Genomic DNA, 26,907 nt, shown 5'->3' on the forward strand with positions numbered 1-26,907 from the left:
TTCCAAATCGAATGACATCTTATTCATGAAAATTGGATCGCGCCTTTAGGCGCTACGTTCTTTACAAAAAAGGTAACAAGAACATTTTCTGAAAATGCCGTTTTTGCACATTTTCAGCAACTTATTTCTCGATATCTACTTAATCTATGTTGTTACAAAAAAAGAAAAATTACAGTCATAAAGGAGGATTTTCCCTATATTATAAAGAAAATTAGGGAATTTTATCTTTTACAGAAAAAGAGAAAAAAATTGTCAAAGTTGGGTGTTTTTCAATGTTACAGCTTTTTCGTGCACTTTTTGACGGCCAACCCTTATACAACTGTCCTACCGGAAACAGTTTTAATAAAAGAGCGTTAAATGCGCTCAAATAATCCGGAGATTACTGAAAACTTTACAACCGGAAATACCACTGAATGGGTTATCCACCTTTTTTGAGATTTTCTTCCAACCATATTGGGTGAGGACTACGTGAGGAGCAGGAAGTTGTAGAAATCTTGACGTATGCTTCTGCTAAAAACTTTTTTCCCATTTGTTCTGGGAACCTTAAAAACCTGGAAGGCCAAAAACTTAGGGAGGGGGGGAAAATTCGTGATTCGGAAATCTGCATTATGAACACTTTTACAGCCTGTATTGTACATCGTCCCATCACGTAACTTACGTTACTTGCAGGGTTCGTCTTTAGAAGTACTCTTACGATATGCGGTTAGATCCTAAATCCTAATATGATGTGATGAGGAAAAAGTAATCGTTATATTAAGAGCCACAAGGGTGTTGAGGAACATCGTGTAGGGCTGCAGGGTGAATTTAAACACAACATTTCATAAGTGTGTTGTGTGCGTGAGATTCATTGGTTGATGAACACCGCTCTACTATTGGTCGCCGTGGAGCGGAAGTTAATTAACTGCAGACCGCTGTACGCTACCCATGCAGTTAAGGACCCAAACCATGAGTACGCAATCCCCTGCAGCGCAATCACTAAAGTGTATTGCCACTCGCCCTTATATATGTTGTAGGATCCTAGCCCTCTAATGCCCTAACCTACTCAAAACCCATTGCAGTGAGTAGTGGGGATATGTAACCTTGATCCCTAAAATAGCTTCTGGCCATTATATAACTAAACTATAACAAACTTTCGACCAAAAATGTGAAAAACCATATCAAGAGAATAATAGATAATAGATGACGGAAGACCCAAATATCAAGAATTAAATCCCCTCCATTTCCCCGTTCATCTGGCCGATGTTGAGAGTGCGCAAATGCACTAAGAGAGTTTGCACGTGTGCCAGATGATTTAAAGCAGCGTCAAACACTTCCTAATACATAAATATATCAAATACGATATTTTAGCTGGGTAACGTCCGTGGTGTGTAAGCCTTCGCGAGCACAAGGCAATCATCAGTTTATACCACACGTCAACACAAAACTATAATTTATATCGTATTAAATCATAAAGATTTGCTATTCGCTTACCCCTAAAGCTAAAACCTCCGTTGGGTTGGTAACACTGGCGAGGGGGACGTAATATTCTCGCTATTATTTAAATGGAAATTAATGTTGGCAATCGTGTTTTTAGTTGTACCAACTAGATGCAGTAGCAGTTGGCAATAGGAGACTTCCGGAACTGGGATATCAGACGAGATTGGCAGGAGAGAATGCCTGGGGAATCTCTGCTAAGGAGTGGGCAGAATTAATCTCCTTAGATGGGGTCCAGGGAATACATCCCTGTCCCATTTCCTTTCTAACCCGGCCAAGAATTAAACGAAAATGGTGCGTAATCTAAATAACTATAAATAAGAGGTATACCTGAATGCTGAGATCTAATTGCTACGTCACAGATCAGCTGACTTACCTGCAACAGAACGTAGAAATAATTTTTAGTTTAGGGCAATAAAACCAAATATCCGGAGTGACCACTCTCACGACTTCCTCTTAGTTCTATTCTTAAAGTTCTAACTTACTAATTCTCTTCCAACTCCGAACCAACCAACATTATATTGTTTGTTAGCAATCTTTACGATACACTCAAATATAACCTTCTTACAGAAAGTCAGCATAAATTTCTATCAAAGAACTAACCTAAAAAAAAATAATACATAAAGAAAAAACTTGAAAAATCTGTCCGCATGTAAGCATACAGGAAGTTAACAGAACAGCCTTAGGAGCCATATTCGAAAAATTGAGCAATGACGTACTTCCGATTGAGGAATTTCCTTCAAACTCGATTTTACTCACAAATGTAACATTTCTTAATAGGAAACAAGAGATAGGACTGTACATAATATGTACAGTCAGACTGTACATAATGAGATATGACAGTCTTGCCACCTGCACATAATAAGTGCAACTAAATTTCCCAATTTCTTGGCTGACCGAAAAATGCCACCTTATTTAATTAATCCCAGTTGCAACTTCAATTAACGTTCACACAATCAAATCAAAGTGTATCGGAAGTGTGTGTGTGCGCGCTTTAGGGCCAAATAAGTCTGAAAGGGTTCAGGGTACTTTAATGATCTTAATAGGTAATACTGGGTACCTCAGTTACTTATTATAACAGAAGCCTGTGAGTTTGATTTATTAGCGCGCCGAATACTGTTAATGTATTGCGGAAGTAAAACCTTCACCATTCCATTGCCTCTAGAAGTCCCATTTTAACACCAAGAAGAAAATCGTTCAACATCTTGAGGTTAATTAAGCGCTAGGTACTAATTAGTTAGAAGGAAGTTACCTTTACCTTCACATTCAGTTCAAGTGTTTTAAAGCATTCAAGTTTAATGTTTGATCTTACAACACACCAAAATGAAAACACTAATACCAGTTTTATGTATATGAGCTGTTCACTGGCACAACTCGATTAACTCCACAAAAATAAGAAAAATTACGAGCTAATCGATTTGTGCAGTGATCAGCTCAATGTACGTATACAGGTGTATACAGGGTGATCCATTTAAAACGCACCAATCGCTAATAACTTTTTAGGAAAGCGGAATTCCGAAAAAACCCACGAAGTAAACTATATGTTTTTTTTTTGTCTAGTTTCCAAATTTGTCACACCCAATGCTGTATCTTCATTTTTGGCGGAGTTAGGGCCAAAAACCCGATTTGGGTTTCATAAGGACCACTGGTTTTGACATTATGATTATGAAAACTACATAAAATCTGTGAAAAATGACGTCAACCCCGTTTCGATATCCCTAATATTAGTCGAGATATTTAAGATCAAAGTTACAATTTTATCTATTCGTGAACGGTTTTCGATATTAATTTTCCACCAGAAATACACGTTTTGGGAGGTCCTCTGACTGCAAAAAATGTTATTGGTGACGCAAAGTAAAAAAATAATAATAATTGAAGATATTAAAACATGTAGAGTAATGTAATGGTTGTGGGTGAATCAGGGATAAATTAGTTTTATCATCAAATAAAAGCAATCATCACATCATTTTAATGCATCCAGTATGCAAGACTTCTTGACCTATCATTACGGTAAGAATATCTTGCCATGGTGTTGGTCTAGTGGTCAAGAGCGTGGCTTTGTAAGTGAGAGATCACCAGTTCGAATCCCGCGTATACAGTCATTCTTATTGCTTAAAAAACCATAATACTTTTTTTAATAAAGTGTAGTCATACGCGGGATTCAAACTGGGGATCTCCCACTTACAAAGCCATGCTCTTGACCACTAGACGAACACCCGCCCATCACTGGCAAGACATTCTTACCGTAATCACAGTTCAAGAAGTCTTGCATACGGGGTGCATTAAAATGATGTGATGATTGCTTTTATTTGATGATAAAACTAATTTATCCTGATACACCCACAACCATTACATTACACTACATGTTTTAAAATCTTCAATTATTATTATTTTTGTTCTTGGCGTCACCAATAACAATTTTCCGCAGCCAGAGAACCTCCCCAAAACTGGTGTATTTCTGGTGGAAAATTAATATTGAAAACCGATCACGAAGAAGATAAAATTGTAACTTTGATCTTAAATATCTCGACTAATATTAGGGATATCGAAACGGGGTTAATCTCATTTTTTACAGTTTCTTATTTAGTTTTCATAATCATTGTCAAAACCAGTGGTCCTTATGAAACCCCAATCGGGGTTTTGGCCGTAACTCCGCCAAAAATAAAGATACAGCATCGGGGGTGGAAAATTTGAAAACTAGACCAAAAAAAACATATAGTTTACTTCGTGGGTTTTTTCAAAATTCCGCTTTCCTAAAATGTTATTTGCGATTGGTGCGTTTTAAATGGATCACCCTGTATACGGAGGAGAGAGGTCGAAACTTGGGGAGGTGATTCAGCAGCTCAAATGCAACAAAAAATATTCTCTTCACTTTGGCCCGATTCTCCAATAGTGTCCAAGATATTTGCATTTTTAACTATTCCGTCGATATTCGCGTTTTCCACCATAAAAACGGCCGTAACTTTTCTATCCTTTATCCTACAACAAATCTGCTTATTCCAAACGAAAGAGCATTAAATTTCCTACAAATCTGCTTGGAACAGAGCCTCAAAACGATTCTTATAACAATGAAATTTTTACTTGAAAGTCTAAAAATTTCGTTCTCGATGATTTTTGTTAAAATTTTCAACTGCATTTTCTCAATGGTTAATGAATCAAGGAATCACATAATTTCAGAAAAAGTTGCACATTTATTGAGCTTCAAGACCATATGGATTTTTTTGGTTTTTAATAAAACCCTACCCCGAACAGAGGGGTGTAAATGCAGAAAACTGGGATTTTGCGTAACCGATTTTTCATTACTAATTTACTCAAATGTCAATTTTTACCATTTTAGTAACCATTTTAGTTTTTCACAATTATTATTTAATAAAACGGAAGTAAAAAATAAAGTAGCAATAAAACGCAGTAGCTGACTATAATTGTTTATGCAACTTATTTTAATGACATAATGGAGGTTTTTTTTAATCAAAGTTAATTAATAATAATTCAAAAATAAAATGGTTATTTTCTTTTTGTTCGTTCTCCAAAAATCGATTAGTTTTGATTATTAATTAACTTTGATGGAAAAAAAAAACCTCCATTATGCCATTATTGATCAGTTGCACAAACAATTGTAGTCAAGAAACTAAAAATCTGCTAAAATTCTATCCCACTTCTTTGTTTGAATAGTTAGAACGATTTTTGTAGCAATTTTAACTGGGCACCTGCCTACTGTACTTTTCCACTTCTGTGTTTTATTGCTACTTTATTTTTTACTTCCGTTTTATTAAATAATAATTGTTCTAAACTAAAATGGTTACTAAAATGGTAAAAATTGATATTTGAGTAAATTAGTAATGAAAAGTCAGTTCGCAAAATCCCAGTTTTCTGCATTTACACCCCTCTGTTCGGGGTAGGGTTTTATTAAAAACCAAAAAAATCCATATGGTCTTGAAGCTCAATAAATGCGCAACTTTTACTGAAATTATGTGACTCCTTGATTCATTAACCATTGAGAACATGCAGTTGAAAATTTTAACAAAAATAATCGAGAACGAAATTTTTAGGCATTCAAGTAAAAATTTCATTGTTATAAGAATCGTTTTGAGGCTCTGTATTGAGCAGATTTATAGGAAATTTAATGCTCTTTCGTTTGGAATAAGCAGATTTGTTGTAGGATAAAGGATAGAAAAGTTACGGCCGTTTTTATGGTGAAAAACGCGAATATGGTCGGAAAAGTTAAAAATGCAAATATCTTGGATATTATCGAGAATCGGGCCAAAGTGAACAGAATATTTTTTGTTGCATTTGAGCTGCTGAATCACCTCCCGAAGTTTCGACCACACCTCCGTATACACCCTGTATACGTATGTACAGGTATATATAAGTATACGATGTCCCAAGATAATGGAGTGACACTGCTAGGTGCCTTCTTCTATTCATTCTCGTATACCCTGATATTGTCTTATCTTGTGCCACATTTACTTGTTGCAACAATTCTTGCAGTTGTAAATTTGAATAAAAAATTCAGAACTGGTAACTTTGCCTTCTTAAATTAATTTGGCTTACTTTATGGTTACTTTATATAAATAAATAATTACAGTAATCTATTCTGTAGAAATAATTATTTTCTGTATTATACTTTATTATTTATTTCTACTTGAAAGGGATAGAAGTAATTTTAATTGTATAACCACGGGGAAGACAAAGAGGTTTTTGTTCTGTGGCCATTGTTTCGAGTGATGGCAGCGTTCAACGTTCATTACAGCTTCAACGGTATCTTATATTCTTTTTTAAAAACTCCACTACTACTTAGATACCATTGTCTTGGAATATTCATTCTGTTTTATTCTTAATATTATTTTTTATAGATTCATTGTCGTTGATCAGTTATTCTAATATTCCAGTTTAGGAGGGCGAGGATCATCAGTGTTTCCGCTAGCAGCAATGGCGGCAAAAAATATTCCAATACCCAATATTTTTATAATTTGAGATAGATTTTTTTTGTTGCAAATAACTTTCAACTACAGAAACATATACACACGCAGCTGCAGCAACAACAACAACAAAAATAATCTATAAAATGAGGCCATCCGGTCAGAGCGGATACTGTACGATAACCTTAAAATATACTCGCCAGCCATTTCCGGTTATACCAACTTTGCAATATTGCTTGGCGATTCTTGGTGCGGAAATTGCAATTATTAAGGTCACACTAAAAAAAGTTGTCTCTAAAATTCCTAATTAATTCCGAATTCCGGTATTATTATTTATTAGCGTAAAAAAAATGTATATATATATTTTTATATTTGGTTGAATTTCTTATTATTTCCGCTTTTTGGTCTTAATACATTAAAATTACGCTATGATTCCCAAAAATTCCGACGGATGTAATTAAAACTGTCCGGTAGGACAGTTGTATAAGGGTTGATCGTCAAAAACTGCACGAAAAAGCGTAACGTTGAAAAACACCCAACTTTGACAATTTTTTTCTCTTTTTCTATAAAAGATAAAATTCCCAAATTTTCTTTAAAATAAAGGGCAAACCCTCCTTTATAGCTGTAATTTTTTTGCAACAACCCAGATCTAATAGGTTTTGAGAAAAAAGTTGCCGAAAATGAGCAAAAACTGCAATTTCAGAAATTGTTGTTGTTCTTCTTCTTCTTCTTCTTGTTGTTGTTGTTACCTTTTTTGTAAACTGCGTAGCGCCTAAACGCGAGAACCGATTTTCATGAATGAGGTGTCATTCGATTCGGAATTTTATGTAGATGTGCCTTTTGGCGGTCTCGACGCTGTACATCGAATAGGAGAGGAGTTAGCCCCCTTTATGTAAGGCCCCCTCCAAAATTATTATTACTAATTACTCTGTAAATCTTAGCCCGATTTTGAAATAATTTGGTAGGATGATAGAGTTAGGGCTCCTCTACGTAACATTAAAGCGGCGATCAGCTCTTACACTTGTTAAGGGAAAGTATAGCAATCGTTTCAAATTATCGACACGTGAACCGATTGTCATGAATGAAGTGTCATTCGAATCGAAATTTTGTACAGATTTGCACTTTAAAAGTCTGAACGCTGTGCCTCATAAGGAGGGGAGTTTGCCCCACCCAAGTAAGGCCCTTTCTAAAACTATTATTACCAATATTTCTATAACGCTTAGTCCGATTTTGATAAAATTCAGCTCGAATAAGTTGTTAAAGCTCCTCTACTTGGCTGTGAAGGGCCATCAAGCTCTTGCACCTACTAAGAGGAAGTACTGCAATCGTTAAAATTATCAATGAGTGAACCTATTTACATTAATGAATTGTAAATCTTTGCCTTTTAGGGAGAAGTACTGTAATCGCAGTTTATTTTTCTTACTCCTCTTAAGAGGAAGTACTGAAATCGCAGTTTAATTTTGCTTTTTACGTACAAATACCTTCCTATTTTATTCAAAACGCTTTCTCAAAAAAATTGTTATTGAGGATGGCAACTATAATCATTCTTTAAAAAGATCTCTCCAATGGTAGTTACAGTTCCGACTTAACACCTTATCAGGTTATAATGATAGAATTGCTTATTCTAAATTTTAAAAAAAATCTGTGAAACAGATAAGTAACTTTGTAAAATAGACAAAAATGAAAATCTATCCAAAAGGTACAAAAATCTCTTTAACAAAAACTTACAGTTTAAAATGTTAAGTATAAGGGTTGATTAAACGCCAAAAGGTACACAAATCAGCTAGTACCCAACATTTCATTCATGCTTAGCTGATATAATTTAAGTAATTTTGCTGCATTAACTTTTTCTTCACATTTTTTTAGAAATTATTAGATGTCACAGACCCTTATGCTGGCCAGTTCATTCATAATATTATTTTGTTATAATTATGATAAAATGTATATTATATCTTCGTTTTTAAATAGGTACTTTATTTTAACTCCATTTCAAATTATTCTTTGGATTTATCTTTAATATGCCCTTTATTTTTAGTAGTCACATATACATTCATGTTAAAGTAGAGAAAAACAAAGTTAGAGTCGGCTACTGTTTAAATTTGAATCACGGATTTAACAGAATATTTCAGTCTTGAATTCGTCTTACCGAAATATTCGTGAGCACAAATAACTCACAGTTAATAACAAGTAGATTATTCAACAATTATTCATTTCTCAATAAATTGTAATTTAATTTAGTCTCCCTAATTTTACTTATAGTAAAATACTGGAATAATTAGCTGCCCTAAAAATATGCATATCTTATTTATTTTATATTACATATATTCAACATTGTGAGAAGAACAGCTACATTGAGAGTGTAATTGAAGAAAACTATATTATTTGCGATAAAGCCAGGTAATTATTACCTATTATTATAAACGTTTGACTACTACATAAAATAACAATTACTTTAATCGAAGAATGAACTTAAACCGACGATTTAAAAAAATAAATAAAATAAAATAAACAAAATCATTGATGTATGTTGATATAAGCATTTTTTAAAAAAAGGTTTTGAATTTTTTAGCCTCATAATTTTTTTTTATTTTTTATAACGTTTTTCTTTTTCACCTGTAATTAATAGTTTGATTATTATAAATAACTAGATATTACAGTCAATCTACAGTGCTACTTGAACAAATATTTTGTAGATGAAAATGGCCAGCATAAGGGTCTGTGACATCTAATAATTTCTAAAAAAATGTGAAGAAAAAGTTAATGCAGCAAAATTACTTAAATTATATCAGCTAAGCATGAATGAAATGTTGGGTACTAGCTGATTTGTGTACCTTTTGGCGTTTAATCAACCCTTATACTTAACATTTTAAACTGTAAGTTTTTGTTAAAGAGATTAATAATAATAACAATAATACAGGGAAGGGATCAACTATGCGGTTAGCGTACTAGACTCCCACGCGGAGGTCCAGGGTTCGAATCCAGCTGTTGACCCTTAGATTTTCTCTTCCTAGGAGCTTCTAACAGCTCCGCATTGTCCGGTGAAGTTACAGTGTTGTCTGTAACGAGAGAACACTGCCTCCGGAGGCCCGGCAGTGCACTGAAAAAAGCTCCGGTGGCCAATAACCTTAGATTTACATTATTGCTTTTCAGCTAGATGAAGCCTCTCCCATTTATAATCCCAATCAATAAAACCGGAACTTTCTGGTTAGCTGAAAATGATCCTGAAAGTTGATTAATGCCAATCCCGGAGGATAGAGACTCAAACTAAATTTTAAATTTAAATTTTCTGAAATATTTCTGTGTTACTTTTTTAGAGGGGAAAAAATTCTGAATATTTGACTAAGATTAGATTCATTACCGAGTGGGCGGAAGTTAGAGTCACACATTTTGGGAGAAAGCCCTTCATATTTTATTTTGATTTTAAGGGGAGAAAAGTTGTTTTTACGATAATAAGCTTTTCTTATTTCAGTGGCACCCAAAAAGAAAAAGAAAAAAGTAAATCAGAATTTTATTTAAACAAAATTAAGATATCTCTCGTTGAAGGAGTGTGGAGAACGAGGTCGACTCGGGCCGGAAGTAGTTTCCATCCAGTGACGCTTTGGGCGACACTCAGCCCTTCACACAAAGCAAACCAACCCCTCTCCACCCCAACATTGGCCAACAACTTCGGCTTCCGCCACACTGTGTTTACTTTTAATTTATTCCACCATCTAACAACCCTTTGCCACTTCCTTTACAAGTTCGCAATTTTATCAAAGTATTTACCAACTCCCTCCTACAACCATCTGCCAAGGGAATCCACCAATGAGAACACACACACACACACAGCTGATGGTGTCGTTAAAAAATTATTTCGCTTTTTGTTGGTTGACCCGTTTGATTACTTCCAAGGTTTCTTAGCTAAGGGTAAAAGTGATAACAAAGTTTCTTAATTAATTTTTTTGGGCCCCGGAAATACAATTTTTTTTTTTTTTTTGAGATTCCTTGAAGTAAACCAAAATCAAAAAAAAAATCTGACGTAGAAACGCACATCTAGTAAGCAGTGGCTGCTACGCACAATCTTGCGAGTTAATTCCGGTATTGCCCAAAATGAAATTTTGCAAATAAAGACTTTCGATCTAAATACAAGCTTTAATGGAAAATTTAGAAGGCAGTTTCGATAAAAAAAGAAAACTGAGAAAAGTGAAAAATCCGATCTACATCACGGCAACTTCCGGTATTTTGGAATTCTCTACCAACTCGGCAGTTTAGCAGATCTTTTAATAAAATTATAATATAAAACAAGTAGAGCCGTACATTATACTGAAATGGTACGTAAGAAAGAATGAATGTTCACTTCTGTAATATACAGGGTGAACCAGTAAGTAATGTCCAATAGGCCTACTGTGTGTAGTACATCTAAAGTGGAGTTCAATGACGTATTGGCCAACTTCATATTTCCCACTGTTCTTGAGTGACGTCACTTTAAATTTTTTTCTTCTAAAATCATTACTTTTTTTCCAATAAAAATGTTATTACTCAGAAGGTTTTAGTCCGAATTCGATTCTGATGACACAGTTAGAAAGACAGATAAATTTTCTAAAAATTTGATACCATTTCGAAGCGTAAGTTATTCTCCAAACAGCCTTAATCTTCCTCCTGGATACTGGAAAAATGCAATTAATCGAAAAATTTTGAAGAAAACTCATTAGGCCCTTACGTGATCATTATCAGACGTAGATGCTGGCACTTTTTAGTAAAAGTTTCCTTGTTTCAAATTTGTAACGTTTGACTTCCTTATTTTAAGACAACCTACTTTAAAATTGACTACTGGTCCATCTAAAAGAGTTTTCAATGAATTAAACATCTTGATAACTAACACTGTTGAGTGCTCGTGAACACGTTTTCTTGTAAAACAAACGTAATTTCTCATACGAAGATAAAAAGGAATCCTGGGCAAATGATATACTGTTTGAAAGCCCACATTAGACAAGGAAACTTTTACTAAAAAGTGGCCAGCACCTAGGGTCTGATCAATGATCCCCATAAGGGCCTAATGAGTTTTCTTCAAAAATTTTCGATTACTTTTTTTATTTTCCCAGTATCCAGGACTATTGAGGCTGTTTGGAGAATAACTTATGCTTCAAAATGGTATCAATTTTTAGAAAATTTATCTGTCTTTCTAACCGTGTCATCAGAATCGAATTCGGACTAAAACTTTTCTGAGTAATAACATTTTTATTGGAAAAAAGTAATGATTTTAAAAAAAAGTGACGTCACTCATGAACAGTGGAAAATATGAAGTTGGCCAATACGTCATTGAACTCCACTTTAGATGTACTACACACAGTAGGGTCTATGGACAGTACTTACTGGTTCACCCTGTATATACGAAATTGGAAGGAAGTACCTCGTTTCGTGCGGTTTATTCAACTTCATATCGATTAGCTCCAATATCTAGATGTTGCAGATGATTGGAAAAGAAGACTCCGGAAGGCTTTAACAGGAAGGCGAGCGCGTGAGGGTGGAAACGGAAGAGGCAGATATTCTGTGTGTATTTCTGTGTTTAGGGTCCCAGGGCGGGTCTGAGGGGCTTTATTAAGAAAATGGGGCTCTCCCGCAGGGTCTTATTTTTTTTATGATCGATCACCCGCCTGATACAGCTCGGGACAGGCTCCCCGATTAAATGTAACAAGTCCAAACGGAGGAGGGAGCGGCCCTAACCTTTCAATATGACGTAGCTATGACGTGCAGACCGGAAAGGGGCTAGACAAACTTTTTGCATCTCAATTAATTATTTCTCGACCTAGCCCCACTGAAACTGTACTCCCGACCAATGAAGATGAGTTTTAATAAAAAAACAACAACAACTTTTTCCCTCCAAAAAAAGAGAGAACTTCCGGCGTGACACTCATACGACTTCCTCTTCCTACTCTCAAAGTTCGAGCCCACAAATTTTCTCCAGACTCCTGAATATTAAGAGTCATCTTCAATTTATCACAATAAAAGGACTCACTTACTTTCTCGGAAGTAACCATATAGTATGTACGTATATTCGAAAAAACTGTACGTAAAGTTATATGTTCGTAAATTATTTGTAATCAGTTTAAAAGAAATCTTAAAAATGCGGGAAAAAGTGGTATTTCCGGCCAACTAACTTCCTTAAAATTTAAAAAATTGAATTCCACATTTGATTCTTATCAATACTATACAAAGTGGTAATTCAGTACAATAAACAGTAATGGCACACTAGAGGCAAAAGTGAAAATTCCAAAAAAAGTGAACTAGTACTTCCGGTTTTGAGATTCTGATATCTAGGTCACAGTGTCAGACCCCCCTCTCGTGGGGCCCAATATGTGAATATAATTTTTTTTTTTTTTAGCTTCCTGAAATTTTTTTTTAATATTTCTATTTTCCCTGACGAAACATTCACCTGCAGACTCTAAAGCAAGGGGGGGTCGCCAAACTTTTGTTTTGATCATGGACGACCCCCCTATATAATTTTTCAGAAATCTCCATCGGCCCCCCCCCAAATAAAAGTAATTTTCAGTTAATTAAAAATAATACTATCTATTAGGTTGACTGTGTTTTGTACAATTTATTTTATGATTTTAAACATTTATTAAAGTAATTTTACATTGTGTAAAGTAAGTTTTATGAAAAATATCTTGAATGTTGAAATTTAAATTCCTTATTTATTAAATGATAAGTAAAGTAACTACAGTATTGGCTTCTTAATTAATGAGATGGGTGTGCCTGGTGTTTCTTTGCAAGGTTCCGCTATATTGGGTTCGAAATTGTTTTTCCTTCGACCCCCTGGCTCAGATCGACCCCTAATTTTGTTAAATAGACCCCTGGGGTCTTATATAGACCACTTTGACCGACCTCTGCTCTAAAGTCTTCAAAACGGAAGTACCTTGTTTTCGACTATACCTGAATTTGAACAAAAAAAAACTACATCAGTTGCTCCCGCCGCTACACCAGTTCCGGTCAATCGATTTTCTTGAAATTATCAAATCGATTCTAGATGATTACCCTTAAAAACTGTACGTTACATCGTATAGGTTACTTTACAGGGAGCCCACCGCCAATTGAATACTCTAAAAAAGAACTTAACTCAATCAAGTTGTTGACGTGGATGAAGATCGTAGGACCCCTACTTTTGTTAAATAGATCCCTGGGGGTCTTATATAGACCTCAAAACGGAAGTTCCAAGTAAAAAAGAAAAAAAACTTAGGATCGAAAAAACTTGTATGGCTAAAATACTCTTCCTCTTGCAATATTCCGACACAAAATGCTCCTCTCTCTTGAATAGAGTTTGGATAATTTTGCGCCTCCTATTGGCGACAAAGACTGAAGTTTTGGAAGTGGACAAAGAGTAGAGGCTTTAATGGTTTGAAGAAGCCAGCAGCCTAAGGAAGATGATCAGAAGAATCAGGGTCTATCAGGAGGTGAGAGGAGAAGGAGGAGGAGGAGGTAAGGTGGAGCGAGGGAATAATAAGGAACTCCAGGCTAAATTCCCACCCTATCCCCAGCTGAATTCTCCCTTTAGAGTGGCCCTAGCTTAATATTTTCCAGCCAGAGAGGGAAGAAAGAGAATTCCCTTGACAAGTCGGTCATCCTAAAGGCCACAGACTAACAAGTACGCCCCTTCCCTTTGGGCACATCCCGCTCCCACGGGGGAGAGCAGGAGCACGCGGTCAAGGGAGAAAAAGGAGAGATAGAGAGAGAAGGAGGCGGCCAGTGTAAGAGGAGGATTTATCCTTGAAGTGACCCTTTACCTCCGTCCGCCTCCTACAGCCGCCTCCCTTTACCCTCAAAGTTAGCGAGAACTGCCGCCTCCAACCCCTTTCCTTCCTTCCTTACCCAAGCTTCTCCAGGCTGCCCGACAACAGCACCATTACTCTTCCATTGCCATCATGGCTTTACATCAAAATTAGTTTAGTCCTATACTCCATCTAAAAAGGACGGGAGACCCAGAGCTCTCTTTTTTCTTTTTCTTTTTTCTTATTCACCGTCTTTTCCTAGACAAGATCACAAACCGTTCCAGCTCTCTGGAAGGAGAAAAAAAATTACACTAACGTTGTTAGAAAAATTTTTGTCAAAAATATAAATTAGCGTTAGATTCAGGAAATTTATTTTTTTTTTATGTGAACACGCTCACGACCTCTTTCAGGTTTACAAAAAACCTAACCACTCTCATTTCCTGCAGAACCCGAAAATCGAATACTCCAGATAAAAATGTTTCCTGTAAAAGATTTGGATGTTTTGTAATCACGATACGAAGTTTTAAAATTTTAGAAAATTTATTATTTTTTAACCTCGACATTTATAAATAAAAATAATGTGCATTTTTTTCATTTCATCGTACATAGTACGAGTACATAATATATTTGGATGAGTCACACAATCAATGTGCACCTAACAATTGGTAGTATGAGCAAATTGGAGGTGACGTCATGATTATGATGTGAAGGTTGTATTACCTGTAATCTAGTGAAAGGTAACAGTAATATACCGGCCAAGAACATGTAATTTTTTTTTTTATTTCTGTAAGTATCGAAACTATGCTGTAATATTCTCATCGTGTAATTGGGATTTTTTTTGTTGATGAGTATAGATTGGCCAGCCTGTACCGAATACGATGGGAGGTACGTTCCCACCAACTTCTGATAGTATCTTCAGTCCCAAGATCTGAGAGTGACTCCATTGGTCCACCTCTTAACAAAATGGATATGGGGTTGAAGGTTGCCTCAATCACTGCCAAGGAACAAGTCCTTGTACCCTCCCACTTAGTCTACACTTAGGGGAGCAGTTTTGTCTGCTTAGTACCACGAAAAAGTAAGTGTTTGGGCATTGCCCTAACCACTCTTCAAGTGACCATTATCTCAAGAGTTAAAACTCAACTAGGCTAGACTTGTAAAAATTAATACTACAACTTACGCGATTTAACATATGTACAATACAAGCTCGATTAACCGGGCTGACTCCCGGCTATACCCATCCCGGCAAAACTGAAATCCCGGTTAAACCGAATACACAGTATTACATAGTACATTTGTACCTCGTATATGTACGAGGGTCGTTTGAAAAGTCCGTGCAAAAATAAAAACTACTTAATTTTTTGGGGTAAACCTTTTTTATTTTTCAACATAGTCTCCTTTTAGGCTTGTACACTTCGTCCAACGCTGCTCTAGTTTGTTGATCCCTTGTTGAATAATAGGATTTGTCCAAGTCTGAAAAATAGCCATTCGTTTCTGCAATCACCTCCTCGTTTGAATAAAATCTTTTTCCCGCCAGCCATTTCTTCATATTGGGGAACAAATAGTAGTCCGAGGGAGCCAAGTCTGGAGAATAGGGGGGATGTGAAACGAGTTGGAACCCTATTTCCATTAATTTTGCGACCACAACTGCTGAGGTGTGAGCTGGTGTGTTGTCGTGATGGAAAAGGACTTTTTTCTGGGCCAATCGTGGGCGTTTTTCTTGCAGCTCGGTTTTCAAACGGTCCAATAACGATGAATAACATGCACCTGTAATAGTTTTACACTTTTCCAGATAGTCGATGAGGATTATTCCTTGTGAATCCCAAAAGACAGTCGCCATAATCTTTCCGGCCGAAGGAACGGTCTTCGCCTTTTTTGGCGCAGATTCCCCCTTGGTAACCCATTGTTTAGATTGTTCTCTGGTCTCAGGAGTGTAGTGATGTATCCATGTTTCATCCACAGTGACGAAACGACGCTTAAAGTCCTGCGGATTCTTCTGGAACAGCTGCAAACCGTCCTTGCAACACTTCACACGATTTCGTTTTTGGTCAAGCGTGAGCAATCGCGGCACCCATCTTGCGGATAGCTTTGTCATGTCCAAATGTTCATGCAAAATATTATGTACCCGTTCATTCGAGATGCCCACAGCACTAGCAATCTCACGCACCTTCACTCTTCTGTCATCCATCCCCATATCATGGATTTTATCAATGATTTCTGGAGTAGTAACCTCAACAGGGCGTCCAGAACGTTCAGCGTCACTTGTGCCCATATGACCACTCCGAAAATTTTGAAACCACTTATAAACTGTTCTAATCGAAGGTGCAGAGTCACCATAATGTTTATCAAGCTTCTCTTTAGTCTCCTGAGGCGTTTTGCCTTTCATAAAGTAGTGTTTAATCAACACACGAAATTCTTTTTCGTCCATTTTTTGAAAATCACTCGACTTCCTCGATTCAAACGAATGCCAAACACAAAGAAATAGACCGATCTGGCTGAAACTTGGTGTGTGTTCTTCCAAGAGATGCTACTAACTAAACATAACCTCGATACGCGCCAGTAGTGCTATCTCTCTGACTTTGCACGGATTTTTCAAACGACCCTCGTATATGTATGTATGAATTATACGCGTAAGTGAATAAAAATTCGACCGAAAGGGGCAAACGAAAGATGTTTTCTGTAGGACGAACTGATGTGACACTGAAGACTAGCTGGAGATTGAGGCTGCTCTCTGGGAAGTTTAAAATAATGTCGGTAATTATCCACTAAAAATATTACATAATAACCGTGAAGTTGAAAAGCAACCATTTACGGACACATAAATCCCATGGTCTTTTGTAAGAACTTTTGTAAATCCCAAGAAATTCAGCACTAATTGCACCATATTTTGGGTTTTTACATAACACTCGTACATACATAATGACCCTTCAAGAAAATCAGGTATAAAAGAGTTGCAGCCATGCCTATTAATAATGTTACATCAGAAGACCCAAAAATTTTCCTGTCGCCACCGAAAATTAACTTTTGTTTCGGCGCCGATCTGAGGTGTTTCTTATGATGACTCAACATGATCCCGGTTAATCCGCGAAACCCGGTTAGTACCACCGTATTTCCGTTGAAAAAAAATCAATTCACAAAAGCCTGATCAAGAAGAGGAAATTAATAATTGAAAACAAAAGTTGGAATAATCATGAAGAAATGATCAAGGACCTTGCAGACAGGTAAAGGGATGGAATGGATCGCTGCTCCAGCTGGTAAACTGGCTCACTTGTTCCCTAATCCAGTTTGGACTTGACTCTGTTGCTCCACTTACTCCCCCGGGAACTATCTTATCTTAGCAAGTTAGACGGGCAAATTGTTAACTATGAACGCCATTCTCTACAGGATTAGGGTCTTTCGCTTTTGTTTTTGGGAACAGGTGAGCAACTTTAATTGGCCCCTTTCTTTGGGCGCTGCGGAAGTACGGAGGAGAGAAACTTCTCACTACATATCTTAAGTAATTTATCATCCTCTGCTCTCTCGCTAGCTCTATTGAAGAGAACTGAAGAAGGAGGGAAGCTGTGGCCGCACGCGTATAATTTATAATCATCTTAATTATTGCTATAATTATCTCGCATTGGATAGAAGTTGGAAATGGGGCCATTACCAAAATAGTGGAAGTACGTCACTGAATAAACACTCGCAAGTTCATTTCCGCTTCCTCTTTCTTCTAGTGACAAATTTTCTATACTCTAAACCAGGGGGTCGCCAAACTTTTTTGATTATGGACCCCCCTAAATAATTTTTCAGAAATCTCCATCGACCCCCATAAAAGTAATTTTCAGTTAATTAAAAATAAAACTATTAGGTACAATTTATTTTTGTGATTTTAAACATTTTGTTAAAATAAGTTTACATTGTGTAACAAATATTTTTTGATTTTTTTTTTTTTTTTATATAAATCTGTGGCTGCAACGGCTGTTGCAACAAGCAAATGTGATGTATTACAGTGTCTTGATTGAAGATTGGAGAAGGCACCCAGTGGCGACACTCCATTAACGTGAACAGATGCACTATACTGCCTCTTATGAGGAGAGTAGATCGCGAGACCCCATCTTCTCTTCCAATCTCCTTGGAGGATTACCTGGTAATGTGGAAGAAGATAAAGTGTTCAATTAAAGGATTAGGATGAGCTGCTGTAAAGGAATGAAGAAATTTTAAGAAACGAGGTTTAGTAAGGTCCGTTAATGAAGGGATTTTAGAGATCATTATGGATGGTTGAGGTTAGATATATAGAACGGAGCGTTAAGAAGTTTCCTGAAGTATTTTTGGACTGTAATGTCTGGAGGCGTTGAGAGTTGGAACGGTTTAGTCGATCCCCACATACTTCGATGGGTCGTATGACCAAATAGGTCGCAGTGACAACAGGTATAAGAGTAAGTTGAGTTTAGATCGTTTGTCAAGTAGTCTGGCGAGAAGTTTTGTAGCGTTGGTTAGTTTCTTGTCTTTTCAGTCTAGTCTGTGGGGATTCCATGTCAACCGTTTGTCTAAATACAGTCCAAGGTAGCGTACTTTTGCCCACAGTTGGTGCAGGAGTTTGGTTCAAGATGATGGGAGGTAGGACTTTTCGTCTTAGAGTAAGAAAAATATCTTAATGTTGAAATTTAAATACCTTAATATTTATTAAATAACTAGCTGTACCCGTTCACACGTTGCTGTATTTGAACAAAAAGGCAGTTTTGATACCTCAAACATAATTTATTAATGACCAAATAAAATACATCGAAATGAAAATTAACAATAAAATTACCCCTACCTCAGAGTACAGTAGTGTCCTTGCAAAGGTATCATTTCTACATAATGTGAAAAATTCAGTTAATGTTGTTGGCGGTGGTGACATTGCTCTTGCAGGTACATTTTCTGATGTAAAATACACACGCTGTCCATTTTCAAGATGTACAGCTAAATGAACAACCGTTGAATATCGTTCATGAATGGAAAATGATATACAGGTAATACGCCATACAGCCTCATTGCTACTTATGAAGCGTCCCAGTTGATATTGGGTGACTTCATCGTTAGATGCAGTTGTATTTTCCACTCCAAACACTGCCATATCGCTTCCTTTGTTCATATATTTGCAAATATACTTTATAGCTTTCACTGAATTGCAGTACCCAGCATTTATGTGTGCGTTATACGTTTTTAGTAATAATGGAGAATATGGTACTACCCAACGATTATCAACGCCAATAGTATTGTTGAGTTCTTTTAGTTTAATTGATTTTCCACCATCTTCGGTATAATTTATTCTCGTATTAATAATTGCAAAAAACTGTTTTTCATGGTTTTCATGGTTACACTTTCAACAAATATTACTAATTACAATAAATGTTATTTTGATATTTTCGGGATATTTGTTCGGGTGTACCTAGAACCCCAACTCTGATTTTAAAAAAACTTTGCAAAAAACCTTCCCGGGGATATACCTAATAATTTCCCAAATTTTCACGGCGATTGGATGTATGGTTTTTGAATCTATCGAGTACAAACAAACAAACAGGCACACATTCATTTTTATATATATAGATAAGTAATTATAAATAAGTAAAGTAACCTATAGTATTGCTTCTTAATAATGAGATGGTTCAGCAATGGTGTTTCTTTGCAAGGTTCCGCTATATTGGGTTTCGAAATTTATTTTCCTTCGACCCCCTACTTTTATTAAATAGACCCCCGGGGGGTCTATATAGACCACTTTGGCCGACCTCTGCTCTAAAGTCTTCAAAACGGAAGTACCTTGTTTTCGACTATACCTGAATTCGAACAAAAAAAACAACATCAGTTGCTCCCGCCGCTACACCACTTCCGGTCAATCGATTTTCTTGAAATTATCAAATCGATTCTAGATGATTACTCTTAAAAACTGTACGTTACATCGTATAGATTATTTTACAGGCAGCCTACCGCCAAATGAATACTCTAAAAAGAACGTTACTCAATCAAGTTATTGACGTAATAAATACGCGAAGTAAGGACGAAGATCGTAGATGATTGAATAATCTATATACCGTTTATATATATATATAAATATCAACATGATCGTAATCGTACGCCTCTTGTATCGCCTCAGCGGTTTGAAGGCCCCCGTTTAAATACGATTGTAGTAATTTAATAAATATAATAAGATTCATGTAGCTGTCGCAATGCAACTTGCAACTTTGTTTCTATGTTTAGCCTTGTTCCTTATTATAACACAGACAAGAATACTTCAAAATTTGGGTACTTCTGGGTTCTCTAAAGTACACTTAAAGAGGAGTGGGGTTTTATCTAGAAAACCTGGGTTACACAATAAGCCCCTTTGGTTATTAACAATTACTGGGCCCTTGAGGAACAGAACCCTGAGTCAATCTAATTAAACCAGAAACAAGGTTGAATACCAACAAATTTCGTGAAAATTTGTTCTTCACATACTCCTTTACTGTGGAAATGTGGGTAAATGGTCCTCAATTAGCGGAGTATTGTACTAAAAGTGACCCAAGTGCCCCCCATGTTACGTGTTGTAAATGTTGTAAAACTGGAATGGACTGATAAACAATCTCGACTGGATAATGAGGCTCTACTATAAATAGCTGGGACAAGATGTTGAACTCGCCTCTCCAGTGTGTGGTTCTCAACCTATTCCAGGATAGAAGTCTATTTTTGTCAAACACAATCTCAAACACACACTCACACAGTGGGAACGAACTTGCACTGGAGTTCCCTCTGGAGAAATATTAGAATAAAAATTAGCACCGACATCTTGAACATACTCGTATAGTTACAGCCTCTAAAGGAAATCGGTTTTTTGGACAAAAAGCCCTGAACAGTAGCGGAAAACAAGATGACTTTAACTTTCTCTTATTCCTGTGGATTAAATGTCTGGTTAGAGTAGAGTTTGAATAAAATACCTTTACCGGAAGTACCCCTTTAGATTCAATGGATTTCCGAAAATGGCTCCAGTTTTTCTATAAACTTCGTAGGCTTTTCTGTAAGGTTACATTTCAGTGTAATGTACAGTTTTACAAACCATAATGTTGGTCACAATTAATATGGGGGGTCTAATATTCGAGTTTGTGGAGATATTAATGTGTTCGAACCTTGAGAATGGCAGTAACAGGAAGTCGTGTGAGTGGTCACTGCAGAAATTTTCACTGACTCAAAAGCCCTAAAAACGGACATTTCCTGTGAAAATGAATTTATTTCCTTTAAATAAATTTCATAGCAATACTTTACTTACTACTATAAGAGAAAATGAAAATATAGGACATGACGTCATCAGTGACGAAACATTTTTTTAAAAACTCACAAAATTTATGAGCTAAGTTTTACTCTAGAAGGTGGAGGGAGTAAAAAATATAAACTTTCCCCACCCCCGCCCCACCTCAAATAGTTGAGTGCCATAAAAATAAGTGAATTAAGAGTGAAGTTGGGCCAGGCGTACCAACATACAGCTGTAAAAACAGCGAACTTATCATGATAAAACCAAAAACTCGTGACGGTGTTAACCCTTCTAATCTTTACTACTGTTTAACACGATAACCTTCCCATAACCAGTTTAGCCAACCAACCATGGCTACCAACCAACATCACTAACTAGTTAGCTAAAACTCATGTGTAGAGCTATAAATTGTTGAAAGTTTATATTAATTATGCCACAGTCGTTGGCCAATGAACTGTATTGATGGATCAAAAATTTTTGCGATAACTTGGGTTGTTTGCCCGTTTAGGAGTACGTATCCTCCCAAAACGCAAGAACTGACCATTCATACAAAAGGGATTAGGTAGAGTATAGTCACTGAACTCGGAATTCCCCAGCTTTGTGTACTCGTACATCCAGCAGTACTTTGTTTCCGCTCTGCCTAGAGACTCCTCCACAGCCCACTGCCCCCTCTAAATAGGACTCAGAAAAGATTCCGAACGCTCCCGGAAACGCACATATTGACGTAATTCAAATTGAAGGGTTTAAAAAACATAAATAAATAACATTACCTGAATACCATCTAGCATCTACCAGAAGAACAGCTTGCTTACCTGCAACAGAACATTGAAGTTATTATTAAGTTCAAATTTTAACATTAAGCTTAAATATTCTAAACCAATTTAGTAAGTAAAGTAAAATAATTGCCTATTTTTTCAGGCGGGGCTTAACGTCTAACTACCACAATTAGGTGTCGTGGACGGAGGCGACTAACAAACATACCTTACTACAAAAGTCCTCATATTAGCCATTAAATAAAATCCAAGACTTAGAGATAGAGAATCGAACCCACTAAACCAACAATACACCTTAGCATTGCGGGTCTAGCCTATAACCGCCTAACATACTTTACTATAAATTTCTCATATTAACCATTAAATAAAATCCAATACTTAGTGATAGGGAATCGAACCCACTAAACCAACAATACATCTTAGCATTGCGGGTCTAGCCTATAACCTCCTAACATACTTTACTATAAATTTCTCATATTAACCATGAAATAAAATCCAAGGCCTCTAGACTAGGGAATCGAACCCACTAAACCAACAATACATCTTAGCATTGCGGGTCTAGCCTATAACCGCCTAACATACTTTACTATAAATTTCTCATATTAACCATGAAATAAAATCCAAGGCCTCTAGACTAGGGAATCGAACCCACTAAACCAACAATACACCTTAGCATTGCGGGTCTAGTCTCTAATTCGCTCGGCTACCGTGGCGCCTAACCAATTTAGAGTGTTACACACAGTAAAATTTAAATATATGTATGTATATCTACAAATATTTCAGTGTGTACTTAGAAGTGCATTAAGTTAAGTCTGTTACTTACAGCTCCCAAAAAACAATCTAAGTAAATGCAATATTCTATTCTAATTTTTTTATTTTAAAGGAAAAATAATAAATGCCATTTCTAAAAAATGGAGATCATTTTAACTTTTAAAAGTTCAATGAATATATTATTTTTAGAAAATTCAGTTCCCTGCATAAAACGTTCAAAAATACACTCGCTAATTAGACACGTCTGACAAATAATTAATAGATGTTTAAAATGGTGAAGGCTGTCACATGATGTCATAAAAATAACGATTAAAAAAAAAGTACATGAAATGTAGAGCCAAAGAATGTCAAATCGTATTTATGACGTTATATGAAAATTACATGCAAAGATAATTGAACAGAAAGGAAGTGACAAAATTTTACTTCACTTTTATATAAGTCAACTTTGAAAATAAATGTCTTAAAAAAATACAGGAATTAAGAAAGAAAAAAAACGAAACAAGGCAGTGGTACTAAGCAAACCTGGAGTTTCACATCTCCCCCAGGATCTGGGAATGTTAAACATGCTAATAAAAACTGCATGTAGATGTGTCATGCTCCAGAATGAACATGTTCAAACTTTACAAAAATGAAAATAAGGCAATCTCCTGATTGCTAAAGTCAAGGTAAAAAGACAGAAAACTGCACTCATGAGAAAACACGATTGGATGTTTTGTTTCTAAAATCGATATATTCGCAAAATAAATAATTATCGATAGCAAAATTACATTGCAATCTAGAAGATTTTCGATTTTAATTTAAATACAAAAAAAAATGTGTAAGAGCTCCTAACTGGAAAACAAAATATAGCATCAAGTCCAAACTTTGTACTTCGTTTTATTTTGTTTGTTTTCACTACTTAAAAAGATTTCTACGTGTTACTAAAATTTCCAAGTCTGGGAGAAAATTCCTGAGATTTTTCACAAAACTTTGCGTGCCCAAATGCATTTTAAATATGCAACTTTTTTTTTTAATCATTTTTTTCCCCCCCTAGGATAATTCTATTAAAGGCATCCCTCTAACGTGCCAATATAGAAGTAATGCATGGTCATACTATTCTTCAAGTAACGGATTACTTACAAGTAACGTAATTAGTGAGGAAATCTCTTAACCGGAAATGAGATTTTCCAAACTTAAAAGTAGATAGATCTATAGTTTTTCATTTTTTATTTTATTTTTTCCCATGAAAATTAGTTTTCTGGCAGTAATGGAAGAGAAGTAGGAGGATAAGGTTACCCTCTGAAGTGAGATTACAGCGTGGTTCATGAACAGTGAAATTATTAGTGAACTTTGAATATATTCCGAACCTTGGTGAAATAAAAGCGGAAGTCATGAGAGTTTTTTCCCCCCCATTTTTAGAAACATTTCTCGTTCATCCACACACACACACACACACACACACAGACAATTCGCACAGTATTCAAAAGAAATTTTTTTAACTGTATCATTTCCTCCGGGTGAAATATGATGGAAAAATAGATTTTCCTCTCCTTCTGTGGGATAAATTAGGCCTAGTTTTACGACATAAACATGGAACACCACTGTTTACTAGATCGGCTAGCTAATTTCATAGCAGAGAGGGGCGGGGCAACATATGTTTTCCACATAAAACTGAAGTGAAGTGATGAATAGATAGAGAGCGAACAACTGGCCGCCCAAATAATAATTATTTGTTATCCCCACCACAGTTCATTGTATTCCTTCAAAATACGTAATAATATAGTAAACTTCTACAACAATTCTCGGTAGAACCTGTTCTTTTCTGTATTCTATATAATAAATTGTCCATATTGAAAAACCGAGAACAGGTGTGGCCCGGATAGAAATAGTTCTCTCGGTTACCCTCTTCACATATTTTTGGCATCTGCCACCATTTTTTGGGGAGGAGGAAGGGGATTTTTTATAATGTTCCAATAATGCCCTTCTATTAGCTAATTGATGAGCCTCACGCACAAGTTTAGTTCATATCAAAAGGCTTTACTTCTCCCCCACCCTAAATGGCTTGAGAATTTTTTGGACAGAAATATTATCCATTGCTATTCCGGAAATAACGATTACCCATTCAATCATCGGGTACGTCAATTATTTATTTATTAAAACAGGAGACTGTTTTTTTGGGAATGAAACCCATCAAAGTTTTATTAAATTAGAGATTGATGCAGCAGCTTTTGTTGTATTAATTGTTTCACGATTTAAAGGGTAATAAAGTATTACGGAGATTCTATTAAAATATCGGTTAATTTTTAATTAAGATCAAAGTCAAATACAAAAAAAAAAATAGTATAATCATTATCAGCTTCCATCTGACTCGGAACTATTTTTCGTGAAAAGATTTTCACGCTGATACAGCAAGAAAGCAACGCGACACGCATGACCGGAAATGACGAATCAACTTTCTGAGTGGTGGTAAGGGGAAACAAAAACCTAGAACTTGATTGAAGTTTTTTTGTTGTTTATTTCTATTCAAAAGTAACCGTGTGGTTACCTCACCACTCTAAGGGGACGGCTCACCCTACTGAACGGATAACAGCTGAATAACTGCTTACACACTTTTGAGTAGAGGTTAATTTCACAACAATGGAAGCATGCTGCGCATGTCAAAAAAAAAAAAAAAAAAATGGCTAAGATAGCCATACAGCCTTCGATGTAGTTCCGTGAACTTTTGGTCTGTTTTTTTCATTAAGGGCGGGCGCCCCTTCAAAAAATTCTGGTTTGGCCACACGCATGAATATCTCTTACTACCATTCTGGGGTCGGTGAATTACAGCAACATTTCTACAAACCCCAAAATGCCCTTAACCAATTTTCCTCAAATATTTTTTGGGGGGAAATCCTCGACAGAATGAATAACCCGTTCATGAAAGTGCTAATTCCGTTTTTATTTTTTGGAATTTTCAAGAAACCCTTAGTTTTAGCAAAACATTCTTAGTAATATTCTTAGTAACCGTAAAGATGATTATTTAAATGGTATTTTAGGTGAAACCACCAATCTTAAGGTACCATTTTTGAGGAAATATCAAAAGTCGTAAATCGATCTATCAACCATAAAGCCAATCAAATCTGTCGAAATTATAGTCTTGTATTTTAAATGCACCTATTAATGAGATTTACTCATAAAATATATTAACTAAGTAAAAGTACCCAGTTAGAAGAATATCTCCAGGCCTGGAGCTGCACAAAGTAACAAAATGCAAATGTCATATAACCCCGAAGATTATTGGCTTATGAAAGTAATCCAACTACCATAAATTAGGTGCCAAGGACGCAGGCGACTAGATAACATACTTTTCAGTAAATTATTTTTATTAACCATTAAATAAAATCCAAGACCTAGTGATAGAGAATCGAACCCACTAAACCAGCAATACATCTTAGCTTTGCGGGTCTAGTCTAAAACCGCCTAACATACTTTACTGTAAATTCCTCATATTAACCATTAAATAAAATCCAAGACTTAGAGATAGAGAATCGAACCCACTAAACCAGCTATACATCTTAGCATTGCGGGTCTTGCCTATAACCGCCTAACATACTTTACTGTAAATTTCTCATATTAACCATTAAATAAAATCCAAGACTTAGAGATAGGGAATCGAACCCACTATACATCACTATACTAAACCAGCTATACATCTTAGCTTTGCGGGTCTAGTCTCTTAACCGCTCGGCTATTGTGGCTTACTAGTATATTAACAATTATTTTGCATAGATACTGCAATTAGTTAAGGTTTATAGGACATACTTCTGTAACTAACTAATAAAGGGTGGGAGAAGGAAAGTGCTAGTTACACTGTGTTTGTGAGAGGGAGTGAGTGGAGGGGAAGGAAGGTTATACCATTAAAACTAGGTTAGAGCTGTGTTTAATGACCTAAATATTGAGAATAATAGTAGAGAAAATGGGTGTGAACTACTATAAAGGAATAAACTAAATATAAACACCTGATCAATTCG

The 26,907-nt window shown here is 35.9% G+C and overlaps 1 protein-coding gene across 7 annotated transcripts in view; it reads right to left on the bottom strand.

The window, feature by feature from the left end:
• The window catches only part of LOC141446724 (uncharacterized), a 317,788-nt gene that overhangs the window by 239,908 nt on the left and 50,973 nt on the right, over positions 1 to 26,907 (bottom strand). For 4 of the 7 annotated variants that reach the window (XM_074113434.1, XM_074113432.1, XM_074113435.1 and 1 more), the window contains one exon: positions 22,145 to 22,186. The exons of the other annotated variants lie outside the window; for them this stretch is intronic. In XM_074113434.1, coding sequence (XP_073969535.1) covers positions 22,145 to 22,186 — 42 coding nt within the window. The remainder of the gene's footprint in view (positions 1 to 22,144; positions 22,187 to 26,907) is intronic. 7 annotated transcript variants of the gene reach the window in all.

Source organism: Rhodnius prolixus, unplaced genomic scaffold (assembly GCF_049639745.1).
Source record: "Rhodnius prolixus isolate KJV_2025 unplaced genomic scaffold, Rpr scaffold_7, whole genome shotgun sequence".
Taxonomy (NCBI): Eukaryota; Metazoa; Arthropoda; class Insecta; order Hemiptera; family Reduviidae; genus Rhodnius; species Rhodnius prolixus.